Source organism: Geotrypetes seraphini, chromosome 2, assembly GCF_902459505.1.
Source record: "Geotrypetes seraphini chromosome 2, aGeoSer1.1, whole genome shotgun sequence".
Lineage (NCBI taxonomy): Eukaryota > Metazoa > Chordata > Amphibia > Gymnophiona > Dermophiidae > Geotrypetes > Geotrypetes seraphini.
The window spans coordinates 513,980,429-514,004,225 of NC_047085.1; the positions used below are offsets into that span (position 1 = coordinate 513,980,429).

A 23,797-nucleotide genomic window follows, 5' to 3' on the forward strand; every position below is an offset into this window, starting at 1 on the left:
CCCTCTGAAATGACGGAGGTGATCAGTGGAGTGCCGCAGGGCTCGGTCTTGGGCCCGATCCTGTTCAATATCTTTATAAGAGACTTGGCTGAAGGGCTTTGAGGTAAAATAACGTTATTCGCAGATGACGCCAAACTATGCAATGTAGTAGAAAGGAGTGCAACAGTCAAAAACTCAATGTCTGACAATATGACGCACGACCTACTCCTACTGGAGAGCTGGTCTAGGAATTGGCAACTAGGTTTCAATGCCAAAAAATACAAAGTCATGCACCTTGGCAGCCAAAATCCAAGCAAAAGTTACACCCTTAATGGCGAGATCCTAGCAAGGACTGTAGCAGAACGGGACTTAGGGGTGATCATCAGTGAAGACATGAAGACTGCCAATCAAGTGGAGCAGGCTTCATCTAAGGCTAGACAAATCATAGGGTGTATACGTAGGGGTTTCGTCAATCATAAGCCTGAAGTCATAATGCCATTGTATAGATCCATGGTGAGACCCAATCTGGAATACTGTGTACAATTCTGGAGGCCTCATTACCGCAAAGATGTGCTGAGACTGGAGTCGGTCCAGCGAATGGCCACCCGGATGGTCTCAGGACTAAAGGACCTCCCGTGCGAGGAACGGCTGGATAAGTTGCGGCTATACTCACTCGAGGAACGCAGAGAGAGGGGAGACATGATCGAGACGTTCAAATATCTCACGGGCCGTATCAAGGTGGAAGAAGATATCTTCTTTTTCAAAGGTCCCACGGCTACAAGAGGGCATCCGTGGAAAATCAGGGGAGGGAAGCTGCACGGTGACAACAGAAAGTACTTTTTCACCGAGAGAGTGGTAGATCGCTGGAATAGTCTTCCACTTCAGGTGATTGAGGCCAGCAGCGTACTTGATTTTAAGACAAAATGGGTTCGTCACGTGGGTTCTCTTCACAGAGAAAGGTAGGGGAGGGTCATTAAGGTGGGCAGACTGGATGGGCCGTGGCCCTTATCTGCCGTCTATTTCTATGTTTCTATTCTTCCATATGTGATGGGGCTGCTCAGAGATTCAGACTTACTGGGGACTCTTCTTCAGGTACCACTAGAGGTGAGGGCAGATGTAGTGCTCCTGGGGATGCCTATGGGAGGGCTATATGATACACAGGACAAATTGGCTCAGTTAGCCTTTACTGTGGCACGGTTGACTGTGGCTCGCTATTGGAAGAGTGCGTCTGGGCCCTCCTTGTACCTTATGTGGGACAAATTGGGCTGGGTATGTGATAGATATCGGCTCTTGGCCTTGTTGGCAAGGTCATGGCAACAATATGTGGATATTTGGGGGTAGATTTTTGGCAGTGGAGGGTTTGGAATTGGGGACGGGTGCTGGGTTGTTGTGGAAGGCTTGGGGGGAGGTCACACTGGTGTTGTCTCTTGTTTAGTCTTCTTGGGTTGCTCTACGTGCTGTCTCGTTCTACTTGCTGTATTGAGGGTGCTTATCTCTGTGTGGTGTATTGTTGGGGACATAGATTCTAGGGGTTATGTCATTTTCTCTTGTTTACCAGCTGTTGTGGGAGGGGGATGGTGGGGGTTGGGTAGTTCTTTAAACTGGGGAAGGGTGAGAGTGGGTGCGATGCTATGTATATGAATGTATTGTGTGTGTTCTTTTGGAGGGTCCTGCTCAGGCCTCTGTTGGCCAGCCTCAGGTTGGAGATGGGCAGGATCGACAGGGAGCCAAACGTCGTAGTATAGTTTGACTAAGGTCTTTCTCTCTCTAAGGGAGATTTAACTGATTTGGACTTGGAAGAGGTGCTAGTGGGGGAAGTGGATGATCCCACAGTGCTGCGCCTATGTCATAGGGAGGAGTTGTCTTCTTTAGGTTCAAACAATTTTTATTGATGCCAACAAATGAGTAAGCAAAACAATGGCACACAAAGGGTGCACAGCACAAACAAAGATGCATCATATACAACACTATATCAAGCAGTAACAGGAACAGAGTAACAGCAACAAATTCCCCCACCACTCTACTCATGGCAAGGGAGGCCAGAGTCGACAGAATGGCACTCCGAGGCCCTGGACTCTGATGAACCCCGAAAGCCACTCCATCTACCTCCACCCACTCATCCCCAAAGAACATACCTATGGAAAAAAAACAGAACCATTCTCGTGTTTTCTTAAATCTGATTGCTGACTAAAGTTTTTCCCACATTCTGAACGGTTTCTCTCCAGTGTGAATCCTTTCGTGACTTTTTAAAGCTGACAGATGACTAAAGCTTTTTCCAGATTCTGAACAGGTATATGATTTCTCTCCAGTATGAATCCTCTCTTGCTGACTAAAGCTTTTCCCACATTCTGAACAGGTATACAGTTTCTCTCTAATTTGAATCCTCTTGTGTTTTCTTAAATTTGATTTCTTATGAAACTTTTTCCCACATTCCGAACAGGTATATGGTTTCTCTTCAGTATGAATCCTCTTGTGTTTTCTTAAATCCGATTGTTGACTAAAGCTTTTCCCACATTCTGGACAGGTATTCGGTTTCTCTCCAGTGTGAATCATTTTGTGATTTTTTAAAGTTGACTGCTGACTAAAGCTTTTCCCACATTCTGAACAGATACATGGTTTCTCTCCAGTATGAATCCTCTTGTGCATTTTTAAAGTTGACTGATGACTAAAGCTTTTCCCACATTCTGATCAGATATATGGTTTCTCCGCAGTATGAATCCTCTTGTGCATTTTTAAATTTGACTGACGACTAAAGCTTTTTCCACATTCTGAACAGGTATAAGGTTTCTCGGCAGTATGAATCCTCTTGTGCATTTTTAAAGTTGACTGATGACTAAAGCTTTTCCCACATTCTGGACAGGTATACAGTTTCTTTCCGGTATGAATCCGCTCATGTTTTCTTAAATTTGATTGCTGATTAAAGCTTTTTCCAGACTCTGAACGGGTATATGGTTTCTCTCCAGTATACATCCTCTTGTGCATTTTTAAAAATGAGGAATGACTATATCTTTTTCCACATTCTGGACAGGTATACAGTCTCTTTCCGGTATGAATCCTCTCATGGCTTCTTAAATTTGATTGGCAATTAAAACTTTTGCTACATTCTGGACATGTAAATTGCATCTCACTCTCATGGATCCTCTGAAGATAGTTTAATCCTGTTTGATGATTAAAAAAAAAAAGTGTTATCATAATATAAAGATGTAGAATGTTTCTTTCCCATTTGGATTATTTTGTGCATTCTTAGATATAATATAAAATCTTTGATAAAGCTTTTCTTAAGTGTAATTAATTTTATTCCTGCTTGTATTAACCTTTTTTAATTTAAAAAAGCAATACAATAAACAATACAGATAAACATAGAAACAGGATTAAAAACTAATATTGTACAGCAGTTCTTCAGTACAAGACACAATTATTTCAAACCAGAGGACTATCAGCCCCTCCCCCCCGACCGTAGACAAGGTAAGCATTAAAAAAATCTTAGCATGACTCAGAAGAACGTTCCATCCATTTTAGGTAAGGGTCCCAAACTTCCTAAGGAAGAGTGATGTCAACTTAAGACATGCTAAAAAAATAAAATGCAGTTTACAGAGGAATTGTCGCCTAATCGGGGGATGAATCTGGCCCTAAATATATGAAAAGCAAGCTTAGGAAATTTAAGTGACATATGTAAGAGAGAAGATATATGAGGAGAAACTGGAAGCCCTGAATATGTATACCCTAGAGGAAAGGAGAGACAGGGGAGATATGATTCAGACGTTCAAATACTTGAAGGGTATTAACGTAGAACAAAATCTTTTTCAGAGAAAGGAAAATGGTAAAACCAGAGGACATAATTTGAGGTTGAGGGGTGGTAGGAAATTCTATTTTACGGAGAGGGTGGTGGATGCCTGGAATGCGCTCCCGAGAGAGGTGGTGGAGAGTAAAACTGTGACTGAGTTCAAAGAAGCGTGGGATGAACACAAAGGATCTAGAATCAGAAAATAAGATTAAATATTGAAATAAGGCCAGTACTGGGCTGACTTGCACGGTCTGTGTCTGTATATGGCCCTTTGGTGGAGGATGGGCTGGGGAGGGCTTCAATGGCTGGGAGGGTGTAGATGGGCTAGAATAAATCTTAACAGAGATTTCGGCAGTTGGAACCAAAGCACAGTACAGGGTAAAGCTTTGGATTCTTGCCCAGATATAGCTAAGAAGAAAAAATTAAAAAATTTAAATTGAATCAGGTTACTATGTTACTCCCCGGAGACTATGCAAAATTTCAGAAAGTAGTTCAAAAACTATATCCCACAAGGGGATGAGACTCTGCTTGTATTAACCCTTTCATTGGCAGATGGTGAAAAGATATTTTTAAGTACCTTTGATGTTGAACAAGAGCAACAAAGCCAAATAAAGAGTTAATTTGGGGTAAATATTCAGCCGAGGGCAGTGAGCTTTTTCTATAAAGCTGATAACTTAGAACTATATTAGTTCTAGAGAGTCAATACTGAGCCATATCCGGGCGACACCTGGAAGTTGTGTGGATACAGCTGGAATTCAGTGCAGTGTCCACATAGCTAACTGGTCACAGGACTGGGATTTAAGTGGTGTTACTTGCCCAGTTAGCTATGTGGGTAGCGCCACTATACATCAGCATCATTTCAGGGTCTGACCTGACTCCACCACTGCCTGGATCGTGTTGGGATGGTCAGCGCTGCTACTGCTGCTTGTATGATGGACCGTTTACTTGTGACTGCTGCTCTGCTCCTGTTTTTCAGTCTTGAATGTTGCCGAATAAACTTTCCCGAGTGTGGGTGACTTGACCTAAACATGTCATCTACTCGCTAAAGAGTGATGATCAAACTAAATCGGGTCTTGCTCCTTGGGGTGAACTCTTGGGAGGGATTGGGGCTTTTCCTGTGTTGCTGGCTGTTGTTTTCCTTGTGCTCCTCTACAACACACAATCTCAGACCATGACTTCTATCATCTGTGGTCTTCTAAGCGGACCTTATTAAAGATCTAATAAGAGCACCAGCATTTAGATTTCTTATGCCTCACGGAGACTTGGCTGCCTCTGGGAGAGGAGATGTTTTTACTACAATGCTGCCTCTCAAGAGAGGGATTGGCATCTGAATGGCATAAGGTCTCCCAAACCACTGCAGATATGATCACTAGATTCCCGTCTCTTATTATTCAAGGTGACTTTAATGTTCATGTGGACATAGCATCACATCCGAAGACCTCCAACTTCCTCACATTCTTGTCTGACTTAAATTTACAACAATTCACGCCTTTTTCAACTCATCAGGTGGGTCACACCTTAGATTCAGTGATCTCCCATAGATGATCAAATTTTCACCGATCCTTAAGAACGCTGCTCTAGAGATATCTACTAGTAATTAACTCACAGATGAACAAATTTTGGATTAGGGAAAGTTAAATCATCTATGGGTTAATTACTAGTAGATTTCTCCAGAGCAGTGCTCTTAAGGATCGTTGAAAATTTGATCATCTATGAGTTAATTGCTAGTAGATTTCTCCAGAGCAGCACTCTTACGGATCGGTTTGAGGGATGTCATAGAGGGTGCTGGCTGTCAGCCTCCATTGGTTACTTGAACTGTTTTGAGGTCTCTTTGTACTCAGCAGTATGTGATGAGGTCCTTCCCTAGGGTCTACTCAGTGGACCTGGGGGAGAGCTTCTTTACCTTGTTTTGTTTGTATCCCTCTTAACTGTTGTGTGAGGTTGTGTGGCTGTTGGGGGTAAGGATTGCTTGGGGAGGTGGGGTTTCTGGGTTGAATGTATGGAAAAATTATGTTCTTACCTGTTAATTTTCTTTCCCTTAGACGCAGCAGATGAATCCAGAGACCAATGGGATAGCCCACATCTACCAGCAGGCGGAGATAGAGAAACTGATTAACAGGTGGTCCTATTGGCTGGCACTCCTCCTGTATCTCCAGTATAGCTCCTTGCCTAAGCATCCGTAACCATATATAGGCATAGCATGTAAAAAACTTCTTTCCCATAACAAATCTCAAAATGCAATAATACAGAAAACAACCTGCCATAATAACAAACTGCGAAAGTTGCAAAAGAAAAAACCGAGAGACAATATCCAGAAAGGGTGGGGCTCTAGATTCATCTGTTGCGTCTAAGGGAAAGAAAATTAACAGGTAAGATATAATTTTTCCTTCCCTAGCAACAGCAGCAGATGAATCCAGAGACCAATGGGATGTAGCAAAGCAATCCTCAATCTGGGTGGGAAGCAAACGCCGCCTCCGCAACAACCGAAGCACAAAACGCCCCTACCACATGCGCCCCCACATCCAAGCAGAAATGCGGAGAGAAAGCACTCTCGGAAGACCAATTAGCCGCGAGACAAATCTCCTCCAAGGAAAAAACCTCTGGGCCGAGCCCAAGAAGTAGCCATCGCTCCGGCGGAATGGTCATAAAGTTCTTTCGCCAACCGCTTCCCTGCCAGCAAGCAAGCATAAAGAATGTCCTCCTGGACCCATCGAGCGATGGAAGCTTCGGACGCCACCATACATTTGAGGCGTCCCTTGAAGAATACAAAAAGGAGATATAAACAACTAAAAGTCGTTAGAAACCGAGCTCGCGGAGAACGCTACATACGTACCAAAAAATGCAGTGAATAAAAGCACTGCACCCAATTTCTACTCCCAGGAAGAAGGAAGGAAAAGCGAGCATGACATAAAAGAAAGGATGACACCCCCTAGAAAGAAATAGTGGTACCATCCAAACTGATACCCCATATTTCAGAAATCAGAAATAGGAATCTCCGCTGAACAAGGCCTGCAACATAGAAAACTGCAGAGCTGAAGCCATGGCCACAAGAAACCCCAAGTTCAACGGCACAGCCCTTTAGAGTCCCAAAAGACAAGGATGAAATGAAGCCTTCGGTAAACTGAGAAGAAGGATGTGAAGATTGTACTCCAAACCGGGCTTTCTAAGAGGTGCATGAATATACCGCACTCTGTTTAGGAACTAAACTACATGAAGCTGAGAAGTAAGCGAAGAGCAATATACCTAGCCCTTGTAACAAGCCAAGAACGCTAAGCCCTTGGCAATACACTTATGCCAAAAAGGAACTCTGGAGTGGTTCAAACATTAAGAAGCACCCAAGAAAGGAAAAACCTCCAAAAGGAAGCAGAAGCCACAGGAGGAGACGTCCGTAGCACCTGGATAGGAGAAGAAACAACCTGCTTCGCATAACCCTTACCGTCAGCCAAGACTTTTCAAAAAAACTAGGTCGTAATACTAAAGTAGTACAAATATAAATGTTGATCGGACCCTAGGCGAGCAAAGCCGGAGATACCAGGAAACTTCTTAGTCCGGCTGTCGAAAGACTCATCAAATCCGCATAGTAAGGATGGCGTCGCCAATCCACAGATGTTACAAATACTGTGCCCGGAAAGCGAGCTCGAGATGGCAAATCCAAGCCATCATCAGCCAGCGGAAAACACTGAAAAAGAGAAGGCAGAGGCGAGAAAGGAGCCACGCAGCTACACCCTCTAACTCCCACTCCCTGGGCCCGCCGAAGAAGCTAGGAAGCTTAGAATTGAGAGACGAGGCCATGAGGTCTAGGTCCAGGAGATCTCACGTCCATAAAAAGAGCTAGAACACCTGAGCCACAAATCTCAATATCCAGGCTGCAGAAGATTACACTATTATTAACATGCACATTTTCCAGAGTGTACACAGCGCTGTACACTGTATCATACAAGAAATGGGCCATGCTCAGATTCCGCGGAGAGAAAGTCTATCCAAACTCTTATCCTGATCCATAAAAGGATCTGCCAACAGAAGACGAAGATGAGAGTCCACCCATTGAAGCAGAACAACTTCACCTGCCAACTGAGTACAACACCTACTGCCCAAGCTGTAGAGAAATACCCCCATCCTAATACTGACCAAAAGGACCCTCAGCGGCATTCCGGAAGAATGATCTGAAGCTCCAGAAAAGTAGCCTGAGCCTGCTCAAGAGTAGAAGAATGAACAAGTACTGAGTTGCCTCTGAAGACCAGACTCCTGGAGCTGAGGATGGAAGACACCGAGCCCCCCTATCCGACAGCCCGGGATGGTCGGTGATCATGAGCTAGTCCAGCAAAGACCGAGGCATGCCTTGAAAAGAGAAATCACGCTGAGCCACCAAATCATACAGAGCGATGCAGGAGGAGCATACCAAATAATTGGAGCCCTGAGATACCGGGAACCACCGGAACAAAAGCGACTCCTGTAGCATAAGAAGGGGAAAACAAGCTGAAGTTCCCAGTGGAGTCAGCAATATGGATCCTAGAAACTGTACAGAATCCCATACTCTTGGTCATGGTAAGCGAAGAAGAATGCCAATCTGAGACCGAGACCCCACGCCCAAGTCTCCAGAAAGAAATACATGTCTCTCCTATATGAATAAAAACATCACCCTGATATATCTATAAATAGTACAGGAGAAAAGAGCGCTGTGCAAATTCGAAGATGCACGTGTAAAGAACTGAGGAAAAGATATCACCATTTTCGTGTCAGTCAAATGGCCCGACTGGAAGTCCGAATCAAGCAGGCAGTCAAGAAGAAATTAGAGGAATCGCCTGGTAGCGCCAAAATGGTACCACCGCCCACATCACCTAAAACGTTTGTGAAGCCTTGGGTAGACGAAAAGGCATGTGCCAAAACCGAAAGCACTGCTCCAAGAGAGGCAGGCAAACCTAGTGCCGATTCGGAGTCCATAGAGAAAATGTAAATATACTCCCAGGTTGTCTGTGTAACCCCAAGAAACTAATTCAGCAGAATGGGATCCAGCCTGCCCAATGCCCCCGTCTCGGGCACCATGCAGTAAGTGGAACAACGTCCCTTAGTTCCCGAAGAACTACAAGAACTGTCCTGAGGACCAGTAACACTGAAAAGGGAAACACAAAACATAGAGACTCCAAGAACGAACTGGAAACCTGAGGAGGATGCAAAGATGCAAGCATCCTGAAAAATCTTCACTGCCCCCTGACCTGACATTATAGCGTCTTCTCCCTCATGAGAAAGCCTGAAGAGTCATTGGAAGAAGTCAAGAATCCCCTCAGAATGAAGTGCAGGTCAGGGAATGGAAGGATGAGAACTGTAGGATCTGCAAGAAGATTCTCCTAGGAAAAATCAAGTTTCACAATGTAAAGAGGAATATACTGGAACCATGAAAACAGTACTAACCTCATGCAACATGAGCGAAATACGTATGTCCTTTAAAGTGAATACGTACTAGACTCAATCAAGATGTTGCATCTACCGCCCTGTGGAAAACAACAGCATCCTTACAGGTATCAGACAAAGCTCACATTGCTAATGAGAGCTTCAGGGATGAGGCTAACAGCCACATAGCGCGTGATCCTCCGCGGGTTTGATAGAATAGGTAACTGGCTCCTGGTTAAAAGGAGCTGTACAGCCCTTCCTGTCTGGTCGGGGGGCCCGTCTAGCATGTGCCATGAGAAAATGGCGACAGGAAAAACCAGCGCGATAAGCATGGAAATCTGAAGTCCAGGCCCCCTCAGAAATAGAGAAAGACAGTCCCGGCCGCAGGAAGATGCGCAGTATCATTATGCCCATAGAGACAGCCCGAACTTGGAAACTGTTTGTACTACCTTTAGGCATATATATCCTGTGCCACTACTAGACACATGCAGCTCAGCACAAAGGCCCAAATAAGGACAGTTACCAACAGACAAAGGCTCAATCTGCAGGGACCCCAAGAGAGACAATGAGATACCTGTGTGAAATACAGGGCACTATCTTACTGCTGATCTCACCGTGCCGTTAGTTGCCGTATGTTGCCCCAGTCCGGAGACAAACCGAGACTGGGTGACCTAGCACAGGTCAGAGTCTCTCTGGTAAACCCCTTGAGTGCTAACCCCAGAGTCCGATTAAACAAGCAGCTTCCTTCAAGGGAGTACAGCAGGAACACAGACATAGACATATAAATTTGCCCAAGCTTGTCCCAAAGCTGGTGAAACACATACAACTTGTCTGAACCAGAAAGGAGAGAAGCCCCGGCATACCCTGACCAAAGTCAGCTGGAAACAAAATACCGGAATGCTGCAGCTCTCCCGCCATCGCTGGAGACCCAAGTGCACGCCTGATTCTCGCTGACACGTGGCCGCTGCATCAACGCTCCTAGAAACATAGTCGGATTCAAGCCCCGCAAAATTTACCCTGCCGCGGCTTGCATAGAAAGAAAATCAGACTCGGGGAATACAGTGTTCTCCCTAGGGCCTTTCAGCTGGGTAATTTAGATGACCGCCCAGCTAAATTCTGCAGCCTCCGCTGCTGCTCAACATTAAAAAAAAAAAGCCGGCTTGAAGATTTCACCTTAGCCCGTAGCGAACTTATGCTCTGGGGCTTTAACGTGTGTGTGCCGGCTTCCCTTCTCTTCCCTCCGAAACCGGAAGTTATGTCCGGGGGGGAGGGAAGAGAAGGGAAGCTGGCACGCACATGTTAGATCCCCGAAGCATAAATTCGCTAAGGGCTAAGGCGGGAGACAGGTCAGTGAAGTTTTCCATTTGCTCTTCTTGCTGCCGGGTCCTGCCTACTTTCAGTTTTACAATGGGTGTATTGATGTACTGCTCACTGCAATATGTAAGATGCTGCCTTTTCCTAGGCACACTCCTGTGTGATGTGTGGATTGTTACTAAAAATCATGTTTTTCATACAGATGGGGGTGTGTCATAAAATGATGGGCCTCGGGTGTCACATATGCTAGTTATGCCACTGCCTTCACAGTTTATATCTAATCCACAAGCCTGCTTTTAGGACCTACAGGATATGTATCCCTCTGATTCATGACAATTTCACTTCTCATGTTATCTTATCCATTCTTTTTATTATACAACTGCCCAGATAAGCATCATTCTTTGATGTGATTGGACCTTAAAAATAAGGGCATCAGTGTTCTCCCCAGAAATTTTTTCCAGCCATGAAAAAACATTTGCTGCATTTAGTGTGCCACAAAAAACATTTGCTCCGTTTAGTGTGCCGGAGTTAAAAAAGTTTGAAAGATGCTGCTCTATACCATTTGAAAGATGGCAAATATCTAATTATTCACTTCTAGAATTGGATACTTCTTAAATTTAATATATATATTATGGAACAAGTGTCAAACCTTAAGAAAGGCAGTCATATTGAGCATTGGAAAATAACTAATAATAGTTAACTAATACAAATAGTACACATTTAGGGCTCCTTTTACTAAGCTGCGATAGCGGTTTTACTGCGCGCTTACCTCGCGTAGAATTGCCGCACATGCTAGACGGTTAGTTCTAGCCGTGTAGCGTGGCAATTCTGCACGCACTAAAAACGCTATTGCAGCTTAGTAAAAGGAGCCCTTAATTTTCCCCACCACCAAATTTCCCTGTCCCGCCCCACCCGGCTACTTTTTCATGCCACCCGGCTGGAAAAAATTTCTGGAGAGAACACTGGGGGAATAACCAGAAGAATGGCCCACAGCGCCGGAAAAAAACATGTCCCATCTCATGCGCGCTGCTATAAACCAGCACCTGCACAATCAGCTGCACATGGCCGTGACAAACACTGATGAAAGAGAGCCTCAGAATAAACAGGACTACTACTGCTACACTGAAACCCAACAATGAGAACAAGTGCGAGCATGAAATCGCACCGCTACTGCCGCGCTGTAACCAACAAGGAAACCAAGCACGTGCATGCAAAGGGTGGGAAGTCCCGGTTCCCTCCACGGATTTCTAGTCATAAAACTTAGCCTCAATAAAATATCCATTCCTTAAACATACGTTGACCGAACCCACATTACTAAGACTCCCAAACAGAACCTGAAGTTCAACCGACAGTAAAAAAACAGACATACTCACAAGCTTGTTGTTAGGGTCGGTTGAAGCCAGTTAAAGCTGGTTGAGTAGCAGTAACCGAGCAGAATGCAGCAACTGTGGTTTCTGGGTTGTTGTTTTTTTTTTAAAGAGAAGGGAAAAAAGAAAAAAATTGAGACCCAGTCAGACCTGGAGGGGCCCAGGTGTAACCCCTAAAGCCGGCAGCGTTCAGCCGGACACCCCTGTCTCACTGAAGAGAAAATCACACCAGGAGAAATAGCATTGCCAGCTCACTGAAGAGAAACCTCAATAGGAGAAACAGAATGGCAGTCTCACTGAAGAGAAACCTCAACAGGAGAAAATAATTTTCCAGTCACAGCCAGAATTCAGGAGCTAGTTGAATAGCGACCTTTTCCTGCTGGGAGATAGAGAATACTGGATAAACAGGAGGAGTGCCATCCAATAGGACCACCTGTTAATCAGTTTCTCTATCTCCACCTGCTGGTAGATGTGGGCTATCCCATTGGTCTCTGGATTCATCTGCTGCTGTTGCTAGGGAAAGGGGGTATTTGAGAGTGGTTCCTGCTGGCCGAGTTGTTTGTGTTGGTTTCTTGGCTGGTGAGGGAATGAGAGGGAAAGAAAGGGGGGTCTAGGTGGTGTTTGGGCAGCGAGTGTGGGGTATGGTGAAGTTGTGTGACGTGAGGATGAAACGGGTGGCATGATGGCAGGGAAGGCAATTTTGATGTGTTTGAGCCTCTTCGACTTGGCTTCATTTTCTTAACCTGGCTGATTTGAAATTTTCGGGTTCAGCTTCTTGGAGGTGGGTGGGGTAGAGGAGGGGTGGAAGGGGTTCTTTGGATAGGCAGCGGAGATATGAGTTGGGGGGGAACACAGGTTGAGGATCCAGAGGTGCTCATTGGATTTTGCAATGTTAATGGGCTAATAAGTACTGGCAAGAGGAGCATGGTTTATCGTGAATTACAGCGTATGAAATGGGATATCTATCTCTTACAAGAGGCACATCTGAGACCAAGGGATGTGGGTTTGCTTCAAAACCCACAGTTTGATCTAATACGGACGCATCAAGGTGCAGGTGCCACAAAAAGGGCTGGAGGGTTGGCGATATTGGTTCGAAAAGGGTTGGGTTTGCAGATTGAGCAGTACTGAGATAACTTGGGTAGATGTCTCGCTGTCCGTGGTACCCTGCAGGGTTGACCTATCTCTATTGTTAATATTTATGGGCCCAATGCAGCTCAAGGGGCTTTCTATCGGGGCCTTCAGGAGGAGTTACGTACTTTTGTATAGGGCGCAGTCTATCTGGAGGGAGATTTTAATGTTCCCCCTGATCCTTCTCTGGATCATTCGGGAGGGGGGAGAAAGGCTAACCAGAGTCATAGCAAGGCCTTGAGAGCTCTGATGTCTGCCTTGGGATTGATAGATAGCTGGCGGTTGCTCCATAGTTCTCAGAGGAACTATACATTTTACTCTCACTCCCAGCAAACTTATACTAGATTGGACAGGATCTGGATATATTGGAATCAGGGGGGTGGGCTGAAAAGAGCGGAAAATGAGGCAATGCACATATCAGATCATGCTCCAGTTTGGGTAACTTGTCAGGGACTGAATTATCGGGGGGGGGGGGGGGGGGAGATATTGGAAGCTTAACGAATCGCTTTTGAATGCTGGAAGCTGTGGAAAAAACTATACAGGAATACTTGGTTTGGAATGATAATGGGGAGGTTTCAGATGCCACCCTATGAGATGCTTTGAAAGTAGTGGGGGGGGAACTCATCATGTGGAGGGCTATATATAAACGCTAGCAAACCCAACGCCATCTTCAGTTGCGTGAACAATTGCTGAAACTGGTAATGACTCGTAAATCAAGCCCGGACCAAGGCTTTTGGCCAGATTGCAGAGAGCGAGAGATGAGCTGTATCAACTTCAAGTGGAGGAGACGGAGCGGATCCGAGCTCATTTTAAATTACAGGTTTATGAACATAGCAATAAAGCTAGTTCTTATTTGGCTAGATATATTAGGATTAAGCAGACCCGGGCTACTATTGCTAGGATGCGCGATGACAAAGGTGGGGTGCAGGTAATGGGTTCGGCTATTCGTCAGGCTTTTTTGCATTTTTATACAGTGCTCCAGCTCAGGTTGATTCGGTGAAACAAACCCAGTTTTTAGATAAATTACCTATTCCAGTATTGTCTGACAGCGATAGAGAGTATTTTCAGGAACCCATTACTCTCTTTGAGGTCCTAGGAGTGATTAAGTTGTTGAAAAATGGAAAATCCCCAGGTTTGGATGGATATACTAGTCGGTATTAGAAACAATTTTCTGATCAATCGGGGCCTTTGTTGGTAAGGGTGGCTAATGGAATACATATGGGGGGTTCTTTACTGGTTTCCATGGGAGAGGCTGGGGTGGTGATTCTTTTGAAACCGGGGAGAGATCCTTTGAAATGTGGGTCCTATCGACTAATTTCCCTATAAAATTTGGATGCTAAGATTTTAGCTAAAATTTTGGCACTTTGGTTGGGGAGAGTGCTTCCTTCCTTGGTCCATTTGGACCAGTCTGGATTTATTCAGAGACGGCAAGTGAGTGATAATATTAGACGTACTTTACATCTATTGTGGGAGACACAGATGCGCCCTCATAAGGCTGTTCTGATGGTGGTTGATGCTGAGAAAGCTTTTGTTGGGTTTTCTTTGGGAAGTTATGGAGTGTATGGGTCTGGGGGTTCCTTTAGTAGGTGGGTGCAAGCCCTATATGAATCGCCGTGAGCCTGTCTTTGAATCAATCAATCTTACACCGATTTTTTTTTCTATATATCGAGGGACACTGTTTCGGTTGAGCGTTTAGCAATTTGTATTCGTACACATCCTGAATTGCTAGGGATTTCGGGGAACGGGGTGGAACATCGTATAGCGTTATTCGCAGATGATATCTTATTGTATGTGGGAGAGTCTGCGGATACTATTCCAAGGCTCTTACAGATTTTTGAGGACTATGGGAGGGTGTCAGGTTTTCAAATTAATTTGGATAAAACAGAAATTATGAATTTGACATTGACTAACTCGGAGGTGGTGGGGCTCCAGCGGAGTTTTCCTTTTCGTTGGGCGTTGCAAGGACTTAAATACTTGGGTATTCATATTCCTAGAGATCTATCTCAGATCTATGCTAAGAACTATCCTCCATTATATCGGAATATTCGATGTGATTTACAGAGATGTCATGGATTATGGGTTTCCTGGTGGGGTAGGATTTCTATAGTTAAGATGAATATACTTTCTCGGTTGCTTTCTTGTTTCAAACTTTGCCAGTACCTGTGCTTCCTGTTGACTTAGTGAGAATGAGTGCGGAATTGAGGAGGTTTATATGGCAGCGTAGGCTAGTGCTGCCCGATTCAGGAAAAAAAAAAATTGATTCGATTCAGCCTACTGAATTGGCTTTTCGATTCGATTCGATTTTCCTGCCCAATTGGGTGTTTTTTTCATACATCCTAAACTAAACTAAACTAAACTAAACCTTAGGTTTGTATACCGCACCATCTCCGCGTGCGCAGAGCTCGGCATGGTTTACAGAGGTTGAGAGGAAAGGAACTACAAGGAAAGGAAATAGGAGAGGGACTGAGGAGATAGAGGGGGACAGGATACTAGAGCACGGGAGGTGATTAGATTTTTGAAAAGAGCCAAGTTTTCAAGTGTTTGCGGAAGGATTGGAAGGAGCTAGAATTTCTGAGCGGGGAAGAAAGGTTGTTCCAGAGTTCTGTGGTTCTAAAGGGGAGGGATGTTCCAAGTTTTCCTGTGCGGGATATACCTTTTATAGAAGGGAAAGATAGTTTCAATTTTTGGGAGGATCTAGTCGAGAGCGGGTTTGAGGAATTCCAGAAGAGTGGGATAACAGGAGGAAGGACGCCATGTAGAATCTTGAAGGCTATGCAGGCACATTTATAGAGGAATCTGGAGTATACTGGGAGCCAGTGAAGCTTGGAGAGGAGTGGGGAAACGTGGTCGAACTTGCCTTTTGCGAAAATAAGCTTGGCCGCGGCGTTTTGAATTAGCTGAAGTCTATGGAGGTTTTTCTTTGTTAGGCTTATATAGATGGAGTTGCAGTAGTCCAGTCTAGAAAGGATGGTGGATTGAACGAGGATGGCGAAATGAGAATGATGAAAGCAGGATCTTACTTTCCTCAACATATGGAGGCTAAAGAAGCATTTTTTTACTAGGGAGTTGAGGTGATCGTTGAAGGAGAGAGAGGAATCTAAGATGATGCCAAGGACTTTGCTTGAAAACTCAAGCTGAAGAGTGGGGCCGGAAGATAGAGGGATGGAGGTGGGTAAATGGTCTAAGGTTGGGCCGAGCCAAAGTAGTTTGGTTTTGGACTCATTCAGTTTCATTTGTACAGATTGGGCCCAGGATTGGAGGTTCGTGATACATGTGGAAATGTTCTCAGCGAGGTTCGAGAGGTTCGAGTCGGTTTCGAGGAGGATGAGGATGTCATCGGCGTAGGAGTAGAGAGTTTCTAGTGGGGATAAATGAAGGAGTTTCAGAGAGGACATGTAGATGTTGAAAAGGATAGGGGAGAGGGGTGAGCCTTGAGGGACTCCACATTTTGGCTTCCAGGCGGGGGATGAGGAACCGTTTGTGTTAATCCTGATGAGTTTATTTTATAGCCTCTTCACCCTCTTTGCCTTCTCCTAACCACACTGGTGCTGTGGTGTAAACAAAATAAACAAACAAAAAACACTTTTCCTCTCTTTCTTAAATCCTAGCCCACGTTTGTGGTCTAACACCAGCTCTGGCAGAATACACGTTTCAAATGTGACATATTGTAATCACAAAATGGAAAATAAAATTAGTTTTTCTACCTTTTGTTGTGTGGTCATTATTCAAATCTTGTTGGTCCCAGGGTCTGGTTGTCTTCTGATAACTTGCTTGCCAGGGTCTCCTGCTTTCTTCTTTCTCCCTGCTAACCATCCATCTTCCATCTCTGTCCTCCCCTTCCGTTTCTCTTCCCTCCCCCGGAGGTCTGGCATCTTTCCTTTTTTTCATGTCCCTCTCCAGATCCACCTTTTCTTAACTACCCTTTCATCCAGCATCTCTCCCTCCTTCCCCACCACCCCAGGGTCCACCATCTCTCTTTTTCTTTTCCCAATTACTCTCCTATCCAGTATCTCTATCCTCCCCTCCACACCATCCCTTGTGTCCAACTTCTCTCCCTTTCTGTTCCTTCCCTCCCTAAATCCCATTGTCCATCATCTCTCTCCCTCTCCTCTATTTTTAAACCCATTATTTCTTCCCCCCCCAAAGTCCAGCATATCCAAGTCTCTTTGAACCCCCCTTCCTTCTCCGTGTACTTCCACACCAGGGAACCCCTCCCCTGAAGGTCTATCCCCCCCTGAAGGCCTGCACTTCCCCCGCTGAAGGCCTGTACACCCATCCCTGAAGGCCTGTCCCCCCCTTTAAAAGCTTGTTCCCTCCTTAAAGGCCTGCACCCCCCAAGGCCTGTCCCACCCCCTGAAGGACTGCCCCCAAAAGACTGTCCCCCCGAAGGACTGCGCACCCCCTCCCCCCCCCGGGAAGGCCTCCGTGTTGCTCCTGATCTCCCAGAACCGTTTACCTTATTACTGGAGCCAGCAGCTGAAGATCGCGGTTACAGCATCTTTGAGCTCTGAGTTGTTTCTTCTGCTGCGGTCCCGCTCCTCCTCTGACATCAGAGGCAGGATCGCAGTGGAGGAAATAGCTCAGAGCACAAAGATGCTGTAATCGCGATCTTCGGCTGCAGGCTTCAGCAATAAGGTAAATGGTTCGGGGAGGCCAGGAGCAACACGGAGGCCTTCCCGAGGGGGAGTGCGCAGTCTTTCGGGGGGGCAGTCTTTCGGGGAGCCCAGGAGGGAAGCTGGACTGCAGCACTTCTCGACTGACCCTCCCTCCTCGCTCTCTAAAACAGATGCGGCAGCGGCCAGCCAGCAAGAGCAGCGCTGCTGCTCCTGCTTTAGGAGGCGAGGGGAGAGGGTCCGAATCGGAAAGCCGATTTATTTAAAATTTAAATCGAGTCGAATCGATTCATCCGAAGTGAATAGGTGAACTGATTCGAATCGTGAATCGGGCAGCACTAGCATAGATCTCCCTGATTGTCTCAAAAACAGATGTGGGCAGCTAGAGAGGTGGGAGGTATAGGTGTGCCAAATCTATGGTGGTATTTCCAGTCTGCCCAGATTAGAGTGATATTGGACTGGGACATTGGAGATTTTAAAAGTGGGGTACAGCTGGAGCAGGAGAGTGGGGGTCCGGAGCTGTTGAAGCATTGGCTTTGGGTTTCTGGTGCACAGAGGACTAGGATTCAGGGTATCGACAATCCTTTTCTCTGGCATCTGGGGCAGTTGTGGACAAGAGTTCAGGCTAAATTGGGGAATGGGGCCGTGGTGTCTTCTAAGGCGGGAATACAGGTAGAGCCACTTTTTCCAGCGGGACGGGATAATCCCGTTTTCCGTCGTTGGGCTCGGAAAGGTTTCACCTTGGCCACATCACTGAACCCAGGAGCAGGCAGGGAGGCTAGCCGGCATGGGAGCGCACTCCGCCCCTCCCCCCTCCCAACAGGACTACACCGAGCCAGTTGGAAGCCAGTTGGAGAGTGAGTCTCCCAGCACCTGTTTTCAGTTTGTTTCTTTTTCTTTTAGTTTTATTTGAATATCACTTTGGCCGACATCTTCTGGATCCAGGAGCAGGCAGGGAGGCTTGCCGGCGTGGGAGCGCACTCCACCCCTCCTCCCCACCCGACGGGACTACGCTGAGCCAACAATAGATTCAGCGCCCAACAGCACGCAATCAAAGATGCTCATACCACCTTTGTGAAGCAACCAAGAAGAGATCCACCCCCACAACACTACCAAACGTAAAACCAACTGAAAAACAGTAGCCAAACCACCAAAGACCCCTCCACCAACTTTCACCAACCACCAAACAAACAAAAAAACCTGCAAAAAAACCCCAAAATGAAGCTAACCTCACAAGCCCAGCACTTCATACTATTAATCCTTCTTGTAACCAGCGGGAAGACAGCAGCAAATTACCTCCTCCCTACACCTGCTATAGATATAAATAAATCTCTTTTCCAAAATAGAACATCAAGTGACAGAAACTCAAACCTACAATCTAACACTCTACACTCCATTACCACAGCATGGGGAAGAAGACCAACACACACAAAGACTAAACCACACCGACACCCTAAATCACTTATATACCCAAACACAACTCACAACTATCAAACAGAGTTATTCACACTCAAATGCGCCTACTTAAATATCAGAGTGCTAGGTCCAAAAACAGAGCTTATAAAAACCTGGATAATACAAGAAAACCTGGACTGTCTTTTCCTCACAGAAACCTGGCTAACCTCCGACTCAGACCCTAGAATAACTGAAGTCTGCCCACAAGGATACAAAATTACAGTGCTCTGCAGAGAAAAAAAAAGAGGCGGAGGCCTACCAATCTTAATCAAACAAGATCTAACCCTTAATATAATTGAGAAAACATCTAACCTGTACATGGACCTATTAGCTTGCCAACTCTCAAGCACCACACTAAAAGACACACTAAACTGCATGCTCTGCTACATAGCGCCGGGAAACTGGTCTTTAGCAAGAACCGAAGTGGAAGACTTCATATACCAAAACTCACTAATAGCAACCTACAACCTACTCCTAGGAGACCTAAATCTACACCTAGATGATCAATCACCCAAACAAATAGACAACTTTCTCTCATTTCTCAAAGCCTTATCCTTCCAAATGCTAAATCCACAAACTCATGAAAAAGGCCACCAAGTTGATATCGCAGCCTTCATGACCCACCAACCATCCTTAACTGAAATTCATACATCTAACAGAATATGGTCCAGATCTATCTGATCAGACCACTTCACCTACACTTTGAGCAAAGGTCATTGACGCCATTTGTGAAAGCTTCAGGTTTGAAAATAATTATACATGCAAAATGACACCAGCGCAAGGTTTTAAAATTATAACCAAGATTTATTGAATTATTGGTTCTATTTTTCCATTATTAGATCAAAAGAACAGCATAATTGCTTATGTTGCGCTCATGGGAGATCATCATCGTGGCCAAAGGCTGGCCTTCTCACAATGGTCTCGTTTTTCTATCTCATTACATTCTATTATATAACTTTTGGTTTAGTGACATCATCAAGTTTGACGACCAATAACATTTCTATGGGTGGTCTTAAAGTTTAGACAAAGAAACATTCCTCCATGTTTAAAAGTTATACAAAGTTTTCAGAAAATTACTTTTGATTTCTGAATTAACATTATAACATTCAAGAGAATCTATAATTATTAACATGGTGCTGAGAAATTCTCAGCCGTAAAGGAAAAAACTCTTCCTAAGCTGACAGATTCAAATTGCATGGCCTTACACAGAAACCTTACTCTGGAGGAAGGGGGGGCAAATCCCCCTCTCCTCTCCCTGAAGCATGGGCTTCCAATACCCCCCTTCTTCCTATTCTTGAGGCTGACTCTAATTACTTCCAGATGCTGCCTTAGGATTTTCCTTAGTGTTTCTTCAGGTTTAAAATATATAAAATATGTTTTTTCAAAGCAACACAGTCATACACTTCAATCCAATCATTCACTCTTTGCTTGGCCAAGCTTTCATTCATTCAATAAATCATAATTTTCATTCAAAACTACATCCAATTCAGTTTGAGATACGTTATATCTCAGTTTGGAATATGGAGTCTAATATGCTCTTCCTAACTGGCCTAAGCACATCTGTAATCAATTAGAACCACGAGGCTAAAGGCGGGAAGCTGAACAAAGAACCAGAGAGGACAAAGAACAGCAGGGAACCAAGATGGAGTTCTTAATATCTCTATGCATGTATGTTACGCTTTACCTAATTTCCTCTATGATCTGGCTCAATAGCAAAGTACATAAAGAGAATATTATTATTCTTTTTCTTAATATTTATCTATAGTGTGTTTTTCTGGCCTTGGCTACATCTATATTCAGATTTTTATTCACCTGTTTTTCCATACGCTTCTATTTGGGCGCGGTCCTTAACTAACCCTGATGTTTGTCTAACTAGAATTACCCAGAATCATACGAAAAACTGGCCTTTTGTAGAAAAACGTCCACAAAAATACTGCACTATCACCCTAACATCCATTCCCATTTCCGTCCCATAACCAGCGCTGGCCACGAGCCACGACTCAACTTTCAACATCAACTGGACCAAAAACAACAAAAAAACTATAACAAAACTCAATAAAGTAACATACACCTCACGCAAACACATCGAACCCTCCATATTCTGGTCTAAAATACATTACATTACATTAGGGATTTCTATTCCGCCATTACCTTGCAGTTCAAGGCGGATTACAAAAGAATTATCCAAGATGTATTACAACAAGAACTTACAAAAAAAAAAAATTGGTCATTTTCAAAAAGAGTGAGAAATGGGTAAGGTTATTTGTTTGGGGTAGTTGGCTTTAGTGAGAGGTGGAGTTTGAGACTTGCGGTATTATTTCTTTTTTCAGAGTTTTCTTGAAGAGTATGGTCTTTATTTCTTTTCTAAAAGTCTTGTAGTCGAGGGATGCCGTCAGTAGATTGGCGATTTGGTTGTCTAGTTTGGCTGCTTGAGTGGCCAGGAGGCCATCATATAGTTTTTTCCGTTTGACCTCCTTAATTGGGGGGTATGAGAATGGGGTGTGAGTTTTCCTATGTCTGGTTGCGGTGTTGTGGATGAGGCGGTTATTCAGGTAGTTTGGACTGTCTCCGTATAAAGTCTTAAATAGTAGGCAGTAGAATTTAAATTGTATTCTTGCTGGAATCGGAAGCCAGTGCAATTGGAGATATGCTTCTGTAATGTGATCATGTTTCTTTAATGAGTAGATGAGTCTTAGTGCTGTGTTTTGGATAGTTGTCTCTCCATGGCCCCTTCTGTCTTCCCCCCAGAGCAAAGCTGTTTGCCCCAAGCACACCCCTCCCCCCAAAGCAGCCCCCTTTCCCTCTCCCGCTGACTCTCTCTCTGGCGCCCTTTCTCTGTCTGTCTTTCTGTCCCTCTCCCTGCCCCTGTATCTTTCTTTGTCTCCCTCCCTCCCTCCCCTCCTACCCCCCTTTCCTGTGCAGAAGCAGTAGCAGCATTTTCCCCCACCCCCCTTTCCCTTCTCTTACCTGCTCCGTTCGGCCCCTCCCCCTTCTTTTACTGCCGTTGTCCTGCTCGATCTGGCCTGCTCCTGACCCTCCCACCGTCGACAAACCTCGGGGCTCCAGCCGCGTAGGCAGCACTTTAAACACCCTGCTTCGCGGCCTTCTACTGCCGATTTCCTCTGCCGCGTCTGTCTCCGATGATGTCATCAGAGACGCGGCAGAGGAACGCGGCAGAGAAGGGCGCGAAGCAGCGTGTTTATAGTGCTGCCTACGCCGCTGGAGCCGGGAGGTTTGTGGAGGGTCAACGGCCGGAGCGGGGCTGCTGTTCACCACTCGTTTGCTGCCACTGGTGCTGCCTACTCCGCTGGAGCCGGGAGGTTTATAGAGAGCACAGTCGCGCGCATGCGCCTCCAGCCCCTGCAAACGCCGTGAGGTGTCAATTAGAATGTTGCCACAGAAGCACACCTCACGGCGCCAGAACTCACGAATTTTTGAGAGCGCATGCGCGCTCTAGCATTTTATTATTATTGATAATACAGGGCAACCCCCGTCTCCCTTCCCCTTCACATATATCCCCTCTACTATCAAGAAAACTGAATAAGCCACATTATTACAGAATGCTACACAAATATCATGCTAACAGAATACCACAGTCACACTTGACAGGAATGGTGTTAGGGGAGTGCAACTAGGGCAACTGCCCCCTGGTCAATGGTATTCCACTCCTGCAAAGTTGTATAGGCTGTTCTCATATTGGGATGGTAAAAGTTGGCGGGCTTGTGGGGCGGAGGGTACTTTTATCCATGTCTGGTGGGACTGTCCCAAAGCAGTTTTATTTTGAAAAATGGTTCAAACAGTATTATTTAATGGATTGAGCTGTACCTTTGCATATGGATGTTTTTCTGCTTAATAAGCCTGTGGTGGGACACCCTCAGCGCCTTGGGCAAGTCCCTTAATCCTCCATTGCCCCCTTGGAGTGTGGTGGTGGCATTCCAAGTCCCCTCCCCCCATCTTGCCCCTCCCCCTGCCAGAAAAAGTGGGGGAGGGGGAGCTCCTACCTGAGCAGAAGCTCCTGCAGCCATTTGGGGCTCTTCCTAGACCAGGTTGGAAGAAACTGGGCACTTGAGGCTCCAGCACAAGATTTACTTCCGGCCCCAAAGACCCTAAACTAGAACTAAGCTCCGCCCCCTCCTCTTCCCGCTCCCACGGACGTTTTGAACAGCGAGCTGAAACTCCTCCTCCTCTCAGCCTTCTCGTGCTAGAGGGCGTAACCTCCCATTCCTCTTCCCGCCCCAGAGAACATTCTGACCAATCATCACAAAAAGGGGCCGAGCCTTTGGCGTGAAGCTCAGTCCTTCACGTCACCAGCCTTCTCCCAACTCTGTCAGACCAAAACTCCTCGGCTTCGCCCCAAATTCGATGACGTCACAAATGGGGCGGAGCTCCACGGGAAGACTACTTACTGTATTTCCGTCCCTGCACCATTCTGACCAATCAGCACTACAAGGGGCAGAGCCTACGGCGTGAAGCTCCGCCCTTCTCCCTTGTGACGTCTCCAGCCTCCCAACTCTGTCAGGGCGGAGCTTCACGGGGAGGCCACTAACTGTATTTCCCTTCCTGCACCATTCTGACGAATGAGTGCCAGGAGCTGAAAATCCTCCCCTCACTACTCTTCCACCCCAGCAACTGTCTGACCAATCAGCTCTTGAAAGGGGTAGAGCCAATAAGGAATCCTCTCGGTTTCAAGCACCGCCCCTTTCGTGATGTCATCAACCTCCAGGAAACGAGTCTTGTCTTCTTCCTGCTATTGAGCCGAAACTTCCGGT

At 45.6% G+C, this 23,797-nt stretch overlaps 2 protein-coding genes across 2 annotated transcripts in view; both read right to left on the reverse strand.

The window, feature by feature from the left end:
* Positions 1-23,797, reverse strand: part of LOC117355249 (zinc finger protein 420-like) — an 818,521-nt gene that overhangs the window by 244,577 nt on the left and 550,147 nt on the right. The gene's annotated exons all lie outside the window — the stretch shown is intronic.
* LOC117355276 (zinc finger protein 708-like) lies at positions 977-23,284 on the reverse strand. The gene is given in 2 exon segments (XM_033933590.1): positions 977-3,137; positions 23,030-23,284. A coding segment is annotated over 1 exon segment (936 nt). The 5' UTR covers positions 3,103-3,137; positions 23,030-23,284; the 3' UTR covers positions 977-2,166.